Raw genomic sequence first — 12243 nt, 5'->3', positions numbered from 1 at the left:
CCTGGTAGGAGACACAAATAGGAAGAAAAGAGATGCTATCATTTTGGAGCAATAGCAAAAGTTATATCTACACATAAGCTATCTAGGAGACTAAAATACAAAACTACAAAATTATAACAATATAATGTATGGTTGAGTTAAAGTTGTGTACAAGACAATTTGTAAAAAATATTGTAAGATTTTGTTATAATATACAAAAATCATATCGAACCCAAGTAGTAGTTGTACAAAGACATGATCCATGCCAGCAATGTCGTGAGCACGTAGTGTGTTCACAAATTTTTTTTCTTCCAAATTGGGAAAAAAAACTATTGAGAATAAAAGTATACAATCACCACTTTTTTCATCTTTCTATCTTTTCTTTTCTTTTTTTGAGGAAGAAACATTCATTCATTTAATCCTAATAATAAAGCATCCTGATACAAGGCTTCCAATGCTGGTAGAGGAGAATCCTCCGTCCAATACAAATCATCATCTAAATTTCTAGCATGTTGAGTAAGAACATGTGCTACCTTATTACCTCCCCTCCTAATCCTACTAGTAGCAGCCCACTGTAAATCATAGATCAAATGACAAACATCATCCACCACATTGCCTATGAAAGAAAAGTTAGCCACAGATGAAGAGATGGCTTGGATGACATTGACATTATCTCCCTCTATCATCAGTCTAGTGAATCCAACATCCATAACAAACTCTAGAGACCTTTTGCGCGCAAGAAGTTCAGCTTCATCACTTGTATCAACCTTCGGCCCAATAGTAGTCATTCCCGCCATAACCTCGCCCTTTTCATTACGAATTATTGCTCCTATTTCAGATTTCTCCATCCCTGAAAATATTGCTGCATCAAAATTTAACTTGTATACCGTAGGTGGAGGTGACTGCCATACTCCACTGCTGGTTTGCTCCATCGGACTCACAGTTAGGTGCATCTGAGCTTGTTTAAACTCCTCTAAATACTCCCTTGCTCTCTTGTTAAGGCTGGTCGGGTCCTTCAACTTCCCTCCATACATTACATAATTACGTTGGTTCCAAATAAACCAACATTGAACCCAAAACAACTCCATTTCTTTTGTCGAAAGCCTGTCCACCAAATGGTCCATCAGCTGTAAGATATCTCGAAAACTTGAACAATCCTTCTGCAGTTTCAAAATGCTACCTGCCCACACGTCTTGCACCACAACACACTCCCATAAGGCATGAATGGATGACTCCAAATCCCTGGTATAGATTGGGCATTTGTCATCATTAATGATCGTTCTCCTTGCTAGATTGAACCTTGTAGGCAAAATATCATTACATGCCCTCCACTCGAAAACTTTGATTTTATTTGGTATACAAAGTTTCCACAACACCGGCCAAATAATTTTCCCAGTACAGCCCCTTGAAGACTCTACCCTATTTCCATTACCTTGAATCCTTCTTGCTATCTTATATACTGATTTGACAAAGAACTTCCCATTTTTGTTGTACATCCAGATGATTGAATCTGAGACAGCCTTTCGGTTAAGTGGAATTTTGCATATTGCTTCAGCATCTTCTCTATGAAACAGTGACATGATCATATCACTTCTTCATACATACAACTCCGGATTAATTAATTCTTAGACAACCATCTCATTAATCAGCTCATGGATTGGATGAAGAACTTTGTTTGTGGGGTGATTGGGGATCCATTTATCCCCTAATACACTTATTGAAGACCCGTTTCCAACTCTCCAACAGTAGCCCGATCAAAGGATAGGTAGTGCAACCATCAAGCCTCTCCACACATAAAAACATTCAGGTGATTCTTTAGCATCAAGAAAAGAGGACCAAGGAAAGCACCTTGCTTTAAAAACTTGTATAACAAATGAATCATCACCTTGGATAATTCTCCAACCCTGTAAAGCCAACATAGCTAAATTAAAATCTCTCAAATCTCAAAATCCCATACCACCCTCAATCTTTCAAGTTGATAGCTTATCCTAATTCTTCCAATGAATTTTCCTTTCATTGCCTACTTGACCCCACCAAAATTTGACACACAAATTATCCAGTTCGTCACATAGTATCTTTCTATCTTCAATAATAAGGTATAAATGTATTTTATTTTCTATTCCTCCTTTTTTTTGTCTCATTACTACAAATGTTGGAAAATACAAATATTTATTCTTCTCTTACTTTTATATATTTCTAATATATATATATATATATATTGTTCTTAATATATTTTATTCTCTTACCTCGGTTTCTTTTCAACTAAACATATATATGTAGAAAGACGGTAAATACAAAGCCGCAATTATTCCTACCTTTTATTTATTTACAAAAATAACACCTACAATATTTAAAAAGTCAGTTTTTTTTTACTATTTAGATTTTTTTTTACTATTCAACTTATTTTTCTACTATTTATGAGTCTTATTATACTCTTTCATACTATTCATGAGTTTTACAATACTATTTCAGCTATTTTTTAGTTTTATCTATAATATTTTTAACAAAATTTTTTATAGTTTGAACTGAATAAGCTGTTTTTAAACAAAATCTAATTAGCTGAGCTTCCTAATATTTCTAATCGGATATATTTAATATTCAAACCTTCACACTGAGCTATTGAATAAAAAAAAAAAAAAAAAAAGAAGAAGGAGAGAGTATACTATTTTTCAACCAATAGTACTCACCCAACGGAATATGGTATGGTACACGTGGTAGAGTTCACACTCGGACACGGTCCGTTGCATTGACGTTAACAAGTACAGCATCGCTCGTGTCGCTCGAGTCAAAGGTAAATCTTCGAACGCAACAGAACAGCTCCAAAAAATAAAAAATAAAAAATAAAAAATAAAAAAGAAGAAGAGGATTTTTCATTTTTGGGCTAAATAAGAATAAGAATAAGAATTATAATAAATATAGAAAAGACAACCAAAACTACCACCTGCAAGTCCATGAAACAAACCTAACAGCCTTGCACTGCATTGTTTTGCTAGCTTTTCCGAAATATCATCGAAAGTGAGTGAAAGAGAGTTTTATAGCAAATAGCCCCTTCCATTTTACCATAATTTGACATCCTGATCCCTCTTCTCTAAAAGTCCACTTCTTCCATGGCCTCCAATGCTGCTGCTCTTCCGGTTAGTCCCTCTCTCTCTTCTCTCTCTCTCAGATTATATATGCACAAAATAATAATGTTATTGGAGTATTTGTATTAACTTGAAGAATTTGGGGATGGAGCAGAGACCTGGCGATGCAGAGAACAGTTTGGAGAAGATCAAACGCCAGTTAGCTTCCGGGTCCGGTAGGAATTTGTTGCAGGGCCCTCTTCTCAAACGATCTGAGACCGTACAATCCTCTCTCTCTCTCTCTCTCTTCAATTTTTGATTGTTTCCTGTTGTTGTTATTGTTTTAAATTTTAGCTTGCTAAATCGTAGTTTTCAAAAAAAAAAAAAAAAAAAAAATTGGGGTCAATTGAGAAATGTTCTATTGGAATCTATAATTAGTAATTAGCTCTAATTTCTTCAGGTTTGAGGTAAATTAACCGAAATATTACTTGAAAAGAAAAAAAAAAAATTTTTGGTTGGGTGTAGTGGGTAAATAAGAGTTCAGCTACTTGACTACACAGCTGTTTGCTTATTCTGAACTGACACAAGAATGATTTTATGTTTGAATTGCCACTTTAAGATTCGTTGTTTGCGTAACTAATTAAGTTGTGTGCATTACAACAGTTGAGGAAATGGAATGAGCGGTGGGTGATTTTGGACCCAACTACTGGGAGAATGGAGTACAAGTTAGTATTTGTTTTGCTTGCATTTCATTTTTTTTTTTTACTTTAAATATGGAGCAATTTTTTTGATCTTTGATATTTCGGGTTGTTTGGTTGCATTAGGATTAGGAGAAATGAGCCAACTGTCAAGGGAACCATTATATTTGATGCAAATAGCACGATTACGGTGTCTCCTGTCAACTTCCAGTAAGATTAATGGTTTTCTGAATGACTTTGCTTTATTGAACTCTTAACTACTTCTTTGTGCAAGTGGGTTTTAGCTTTAAAGATTACTAATGCTTTTTGTTTTTTTAATGTGATTTAGTGGACTACCAAAGTACGATGGCTGCTGTTTCTGTATCCTGATTTATCGTTCCTTCTTTTTTTCTTTCTAAACAATGTGGAAAATATTTTGGAGTTCAAGTGAAAGGATCGTTTTGGGGTTTGTTTGAAATTTCTAAATGTATGTGCTTCTTAACTTGAGTGATTAGATATTGGGACCCCACAGAAAAAAGACTACTTCCTTTGTGCAGAGACTCCTGGTGCAGCTAGAGCTTGGGTATCAACCTTGAAGTAAGTTCTCTGGATCTTTCCTTTTGCAGCCTCTTACGGGGTCTGAGCCTGTTGTAATGATTTTCTATGATTGTATAAATAATTATGAGCATGTCATGATTCCTGTGTGCATCTGTTATTTATTTGGAGAGTCTCACATATACATTTATCGCAACCATCTCTCCTAGGGGTACTAGATTGAAGCAGAGTAAGAAAAGCACTCATCGAATCCTACTCCCAATCATTAAAAGCTCTTTGAAAACTGACAATCTAACTTCTCATTTCCCCTGCCATTTTTCCAATCAAAATACCTCGTAATGAATCACCTCTGCTTGTGGAACATGACAACAAAGCGGGAAACAAACCCTTCAAAGGATGATCCCCACAGCAGGTGTCATGCCAAAGCCACATGCGATGACCATCCCCTACATCAAAACCTACATATTGTTGTAGCAGCGCATCCCATCCTGTCCGAATGCTTTTTCACAAGCTACTTCCCTGTGTCCCTTGAGTCAGTTTTAAAATCCATCCTCCCCATTCTTTTTAGCAATTACTCATCTCCATAAATGAGTGTCTTCCAAATCAAAGCACCAAAGCCATTTTATAAAGATTGATTGAAAGTACTTATCTTCCTTACACCCAAACCACCATTAGCAATAGGAGAGCAAACCGCATTCCACCCAACCAAATAATATTTGAACTCCTCACCACCCCCCACCCCCCCATCCAACAAGAAATTTCTCAACAATTTATTTTTGTGAGAAGTTGTCTTCTAAGTCGAAACCAGGGAACATTTTTTATTTTTTTGGTTCAGATTTCAGATGGTTTGCTTTTGTGAGGTTGGGTTCACAGTTCAAGGGACTCTATGATGATTTATCCTATAATTTCTTAGTTTGCAGATGTATATTAGCAAATTGATGGATAGTTGGTATGCAAAGTTGCCTCCCTAGTAAAGAGATTAACCAACATCATTGATCATTTGGTCCCATGAAATTATTATTAAGTTAGACTATGGGAGAGAGAGTCTGACATATTTGATGGTTTTTATTTGTAATTGCCCAATTGTTTTTGAAAAGAAAGGATACAGTCATTTAGGGAGAATTTGGAAAGAGATGCATCACTTCTTCCAGCTTTGTTGTTTGGTTAGTGGTGAAAACCTAAGTTTGTTTTAGAACCTCAATAGAAAGTAGGCAGACAACCATGAGGGTTCAGGCTGAGCGACTCTTCAAATTGAAAGGTGTATTTGGATGAACAAAAAGGAAAGGGAAGGAAAGGAGAAGGTTAGGGGTTGGGATATTACCCTTCCCCTTGTTTGATGTATTTGACGGATAGGGAGATGATTTAAAGGGATTTAATGTACCCTATCAAAGCCCTTTTTTCCAGTTCTCTCAAACTGGGGAAATAGAAAGGAGAGGATACCGACTGTAATGAGTTTCTCTTTACTTCCCTATTGACCCTATCAATTTCTTAAAATCTCAACAATGTCTTAAACAATTTTTTTTAAAAATTTTTATTTTGGGGGATATGTTCAACAATGTATAAACAGATTCCTATCATTAATCATAGTTTGCTGGTAATTTACTTTATTCTTGCCTTTCCACCCTACAACCAAAGAAGGGAAGGGATACTTGCTCCCATCTCCTCTCTTACTATTAAACAAAGGAACAGATAACTATTTGAGTGGAATGCGGTTTCTAACATTAGCAATAGGGGATACTCATCAAAAAAAAAAAAACATTAGCAATAGGGGACGTTGTGAGCGGACTTATTGGTAAGATTATGGTCTGGATTTGATTGCAACTTGTTTATCTCTTTTTTTGTAAGTAAGAAAGATACATATTCAAAAAACTGCTTTATGCAGAAAAAAGCATAAAGCAAACCAAAGAGACAAAAAAGAGAAAAACAAAAAAGAAAAAAGAAAATTAATTACAAAGGAGAGAAATAAGGAATACATGGATAGAATCACTAGATGTGAGTTCCTAAGCCATAGACCAGTCAAAAAGAGAACTGCTAAATGAAGCAATCAACTGGTCATCAAATCTGTCCATGTGCTCAAAAGTCCACCGACATCATTCCTTCCAAATACACCACATTAAATACAGTCAAATTAAATTCCAAATATTAGATGAGTACTTCCCAACCAATTCCACCAATCAAACAGTAAATCTGCAACCGATTTTGGTAAAATCCACAAATCCCAAAAGGTCTAAAGACAAAGCTCCACAATCGAATAAATCCTAAAAGATCTAAAGACAAAGCTCCACAATCGATGAGCCCTCTCACAATGTAGCAACAAATGGTCTACGGTCTCCCCACAACAACAACCCATAGTGCACCAATCAACAAAATTAAAACTCCTATTCCGCAAATTATCACCCATAAGAATCTTATCCCAAGCTGTGGTCCACACAAAGAAAGAAACACGCCGAAGGTGCCTTGACCTTTCATATGTCCACGCTTCCGTATGTTTGTTGTGCGAGTGGAGTGACATGATTGATTTCTATCTCTTGTATGATGTTATGATCCTTCCTCCACTGAACTCATGAAGTGTGGAACTAGCAACAGCCTTCCAGGTTAATTTTTCTCCTAAAAAAAGATCAAGATTTGGGTTGGGTGCCAAAGTTAGGTTTTAGGAGAGAATTAGGTGATTGATACTTTTTTAAAAGATCACTTTTCTTTATTGTATTGTTTCTTATCCTTAAATGTACAACTAGGAACATCTTGGAGAAAATTTAGAGCATTTATGAGTACTTTACTTTTCATGCTCATAATGATACAACAACAAAGACTTAATCTCAAAACTTTGTGATTGGCTATGAATTCTCAGAGACTAATTGGGTTCACCACATGTATTCTCATTTGCATCCACAATCATACTATTTTCATGCTCAGAATGATACTGAATTTTTTATATTTGAGTTTTTCCCCTAATTTACGACATTCTTTGATCCTTCTTGCAACTTAAATGTTATCTTTGATTTACTTATTAAAAAAGAAAAAGAAAAAGAAAAAGAAATGTTGTCTTTTGATTCTACTGTTATCTTATTCTATATTTTATTAGAGCTTTCCCTTGAGAGTTCTTCTTTCTTCTTTACATCATGTTGGCTACTTAAAGCTTCTTGAAATTTATTCTTCTGTTCTAAAGTAACCTAATAAAAATGAAAGTAACATAATAAGGTGGGTTAATTTAATGAATGAACAATTCTTACAGTTGAATTTTATTCTTTAAATTTCTTTTCATAAAATGAGCATCTGCTGATGAGGTTTGTCTTCGCTAGGTTTGAGTTCTTGTCTTCTTGCTTGAATTATCAAATACATATATTGCAGTTTATTTCTCTACTTATTTTTCGTTTTCCCATTGCCTTCTGACATTCAGCGCAACACAATTGGTTCTTAAGGCCCATAAAGAGGCTGTGAATTCCTTAAGTGGAAATGGTTCTGCAAAATTAGGAACAGTCGCAGCAGTAGTTGCTGCTGCCAATTCAACTGCCCTCGAATCATCTAAAGAAATTGAATCAGCAATGCAGATTTCTTTAAGAAATGCTCTAGGAATGGTGACAAATAAAACGACTGATGGTCCAATGGACGATGTAGCAATCATGAGGGTACTCTGCCTGTACTTTCCACTTTCAATTTTATAGTAGTGATACTATGTCCTAACTTCAGTTATGGATTGCATATCCAATAGTATTTACATAAAGATCAGACTCTTATTGCTTTTGTACTTCATCAATAACATATTTATGGTGATTAATGCCTTCATTTGGTATTCAGGTGCATAGGATGAAATATAATTTTGTCATTTCTGCAGTTACGCTAGATTTATATCCTGCAATTTCTCTTTAATTGTTTGACAAACTTGAAAATGCAAGTTTGTAATTAAAAAAAAAAAAAAAAAACCTCCTTGGAAATGTACATTCCTATTCACTTGTAAATGCATTTGCTGTTGTTTGACTGCCTCTGATCATTGAGTAGATAGATGGAAAAATCTAGGAGGCATAGCGGGAATGTCCTCTCTCATGTTTCTACAAGGAATATTTAATTTGTAATAGTTAAGACTTAAGACGTGCCAGTATATGCCTTTGTATTGGTTCAAGGGATATAGAGTTACTGCAAATATTTATTTTTTATTTGTGCCAATAAATTACCTAATTGACTGGTTCTGGCTTTGTGGCAATTTTATTTTCCTTGAGAAGAAGAAGAAGGGTTGGAAGGACATAGGATCCTGGACATTGCAAGGCTTATGAGTCATGAGTTACAAAAACTTTAACATCCCCCCCCCCCCCTTCTCTTTGCCCGAAACAAAACAAGGAAAAAAAAGGGTTGTATTCAGATTAATATTTTTTGAAATATTGGTTTCAAAATCAAGAGTGCTCAGGCTCAGCCTTTAAATTATTTTTATCCTAATAAATGCCTTCATATTCTCAGTATTTTCAGATGATTTACTTTAAGTTTATGAAGTTACATAGAATTAGACATTGATCGATCTAGGACTATCAAAATTGGTACAAATGAAAGTACAGAGGAACATACTGCTCATTCACTAAAAAAGAAGTTCTATGTTGTGTATAGTGTTTTCAATCTATCTGACAATTTATGTTCATTAAAATCTAAAAATTGATTATCTTGAGAAACCCAGTTTCTTGAAACCGAGACATAAAATCTGATCTAGAAGACAAATTAAAAAAAATATGTAGAGCCTTGTTTCTCTTGTTGTACAGTTAAGAAGCAATTAAGTGCACCGAAAGCATGATACTAGGCAGACAACTTTAGCAAGAAATAGCAATAGCTTCTAGTAGAATAGTGGTAGAGAACTCTTTGTTTTCATATTATTATTATTATTGAACTTTGGAAAGTAGAAGCAATGGAAAAATATGCATAATTGCTAGGTGCTATTTGATGACTAGGCAAAATTTGGGGGTTTGGATAAAGGCATATAAGCATCCTGTAGAGTCATCCTATATTTTATGGCTGCAATTAATGTTGATTTTCCTTGGCTAAGGAATTTATGAACAGTTTGATGAAGAATGTCCTTGTGATGGGCCTTCTGTGTATTTTCTCGTTTGTGGATATGCCCTCGCCTCAATTTAAGCTGGTCTTGCATAGTCATTGAATAAACGAATAGGTGTTTGGGTCCCATAATTTTGAGTTGTCGTGTAAGTCAAGCTGGCTTGGCTCCTTAAAGGTGCCTTTTATACTGAGACCACTTATACTCTATGGTACTAAATATTGGATGTAACAGAGTGATATTTTGGGTGGGATAGAATGTCAAAAAAGAATAAATGTGACTGACCCTAGTCTTTTGAAGATCCATATCCAAACCCAAAGTTTTGGGACCAAGGTTTAGTGGTTGATGTTGTTATGGTCCTGTTTGAGCCTGGCCTTGCTTGGCATGTTGCCACCATCTTGGGGTTCTTATCCCTTTTAAGTCTTTCTTATATGTATATATATTGCTTTTGTTTTTGTTTTCTTGCCAAGCTTATTCCTTTAAAGTCATCGCTAATCCTGCAAGTCTATTTGGTCTTTAATTTAACCTAGATTTGATTCTTTAACTGTGTGAGTACATCTTGCAGGAGACACTACGAGTTAAGGATGAGGAACTGCACAATTTGGCTCAGGACCTTCGTGCACGGGATTCAACAATAAGAGAAATAGCTGAGAAATTATCTGAGACAGCTGAAGCTGCTGAGTCTGCTGCATCTGCAGCGCATACAATGGATGAACAAAGAAGAATTGCATGTGCAGAAATTGAGCGTCTTAAAAGAGATTCCGAGAAGCAGCAGGACTCATGTGTGGCAAAGGTACTTTGTTGACTGCTCATTTCATAGTATTGATAAAACCTGATATGGAGTAAACAGCTTAAAAAGAATCCTGTGCCAATGGCCATGTATATCTCCTAACCTCCCTATTATTTAATTCTACTCGCACAAAATGCTGTTGTGATTTTAGATGTCACTTTTTAATTGTCTCTCTATATATTGGCTTTCATTTGACTTGTAGCTAAAAGAGTACGAACAAAAGGTTATGACCTTGAGTAGAGAAAAGGATCAATTGATCAAGCAGAGAGACTCTGCTAATCAGGAGGCTCATATGTGGCGTTCTGAGCTTGCAAAAGCTAGAGAGCGTGTTGTTATATTAGAAGCAGCTGTTGTGAGAGCAGAGGAAAAGGTCAGGGTTGCAGAGGCAGGTGCTGAAGCTAGAATAAAGGAGGCAGTAGAGAAAGAGTCAGCTGCTGTGAAGGAAAAGCAAGAGCTTCTGGCATATGTAAATAAGTTACAAACACAACTCCAAAGGTTTAGCATCTTAACCCTTTTATCCAATACACGTAGTACTCAGGATCATTCTGGATCAACCCCATTTGTATTCTGCTTAACATAAGGCCCCTTGTTACAGGAAAAAGACTTGATAAAGTACTAATGACACTGATGTAAAACAACTAATCAAGCAATAGAACCGGAGAAAGAGGGAGAGGAAAAAAACCCAACTAAAAATTAAAGTAAACTAAATTGAAAATGATGTGAGTTCTCATCCATGTAAAAGTGGAACTAATAGGTAAGAAAAAGGATAAAGTTTTACCAAAACACAAAGTATGGAAAAAAAAAGGAGTTTATAATGATTTTCATTTTCAAATTTTTTATTTTGTGTATATGTCTCACCAAGTACTTTGGGATATGATATTCGAGTTTTACTTCCACCCAAAGAATTTCCCAAGCATGATCATGTCAAAATGATAGTTAATGTGAACAGTTATGCAAGATGTTATTTTTTTCTCATGTTCAAGCAATAACCTGTGTCTCTCTAGATAATGCATTTCTCCTGTATTGTTATTATTCTCTACAGTTCACATAGTGTGACAATTATGTCATTTGTTGCTGATATGAGGAACTATTGCTATAGTTTAGTCATTTTCCCCCCTTGTTTTTGACATGTCAAGGCTCAGCATGTTTGGCCTACATGTAGACCACTCCTGATTCCAAAATTTTCCATTAAAGTTACATCAGTAGTTAATCTATAGTATAAAAAGTAATGAAAAAATTGTTTGTTACTTTTTCGGGATTAATAATCAAAATTTATTTTTATTTTTTTCTCAACAGACATCATATTGATACTAAGCAAGTTTTTGAGGAGAAGACCGAGTCTTGCTCAAGTATTGATAACACTCTTCCACTGACAAAGCATGTAGACTTGTCGGACGAGAATGTGGATAAAGCATGTCTCAGTGTTTCTAGGGCAGTCCCAGTTCCTGGGGAGAGTGTAGTCCACGTGGCAGCAGATCAGGTCAACCTCCGGCCAATTGGAGATGGTGAATGGAGTGATATTCAGGCAACAGAGGCAAGGATAGCTGATGTAAGAGAAGTTGCTCCTGAGATTGAAGGAAGCAGCTTGGATATTCCTGTTGTTAGCCAACCAGTTAATAACCACCATGAACAAGGAGCAAACTCTTTTCATCAGCCTTGATATTAAATATCCACAATTACATAAACAAAAATTTTCAAATGTAGGGATTGGCACACATTCAGTTACAGGAAAATGTGAACTTTCCCGACCTATTTCTTTTCCTTTTATTTCTTTCATGATTGAGCTATGAACAGGGTAAACTGATATCTATGTAATGGTATTCGATTCCTTCCCAGTGGAGGACAGTTATTATAAAGTGTACTTCTAGAGCTTCTCAATAAACCATTTTTTGATATTTGTACAAACAGCCTACTTGAAGTGTTCTTTGCATGACATTGTAATAGTTTGCTTACCTTTGGCTCGTCTCTGATTCCTCTTTTTCTTCTTATTAAAAGTACTGCCTGGTGACCAAAGCAGCATCAATGGAATGTTGTAAAGTAATATTGACATCCAAGAAATCATCCAGATTTTGCATGTCTTCCCCTTCTCTGAGCATTCTCATCTCCTGTTACAGTAGCTAATACCATCTATTTGTTTATTTCCACTCCCAG

At 35.5% G+C, this 12243-nt stretch overlaps 1 protein-coding gene across 2 annotated transcripts; it reads left to right on the top strand.

The window, feature by feature from the left end:
* Positions 1–2894: 2894 nt before the first annotated feature.
* LOC142640382 (uncharacterized) lies at positions 2895–11974 on the top strand. 2 transcript variants are annotated; one of them, XM_075814439.1, is made up of 10 exons: positions 2895–3113; positions 3199–3321; positions 3705–3766; positions 3866–3949; positions 4068–4099; positions 4234–4315; positions 7671–7899; positions 9868–10095; positions 10295–10587; positions 11389–11974. In XM_075814439.1, exons 1-10 carry the CDS (start codon positions 3087–3089, stop codon positions 11750–11752), a joined length of 1524 nt encoding a protein of 507 aa, XP_075670554.1. In that variant the 5' UTR covers positions 2895–3086; the 3' UTR covers positions 11753–11974. The 2 variants fall into 2 exon arrangements, with proteins under 2 accessions (XP_075670554.1, XP_075670555.1); XM_075814440.1 differs by having other exon boundaries at positions 2919–3113; positions 3217–3321.
* Positions 11975–12243: the final 269 nt, after the last annotated feature.

This window comes from Castanea sativa, chromosome 6, assembly GCF_040712315.1.
Source record: "Castanea sativa cultivar Marrone di Chiusa Pesio chromosome 6, ASM4071231v1".
Classification (NCBI taxonomy): Eukaryota; Viridiplantae; Streptophyta; class Magnoliopsida; order Fagales; family Fagaceae; genus Castanea; species Castanea sativa.
This window is presented reverse-complemented; position numbering and strand designations above follow the sequence as displayed.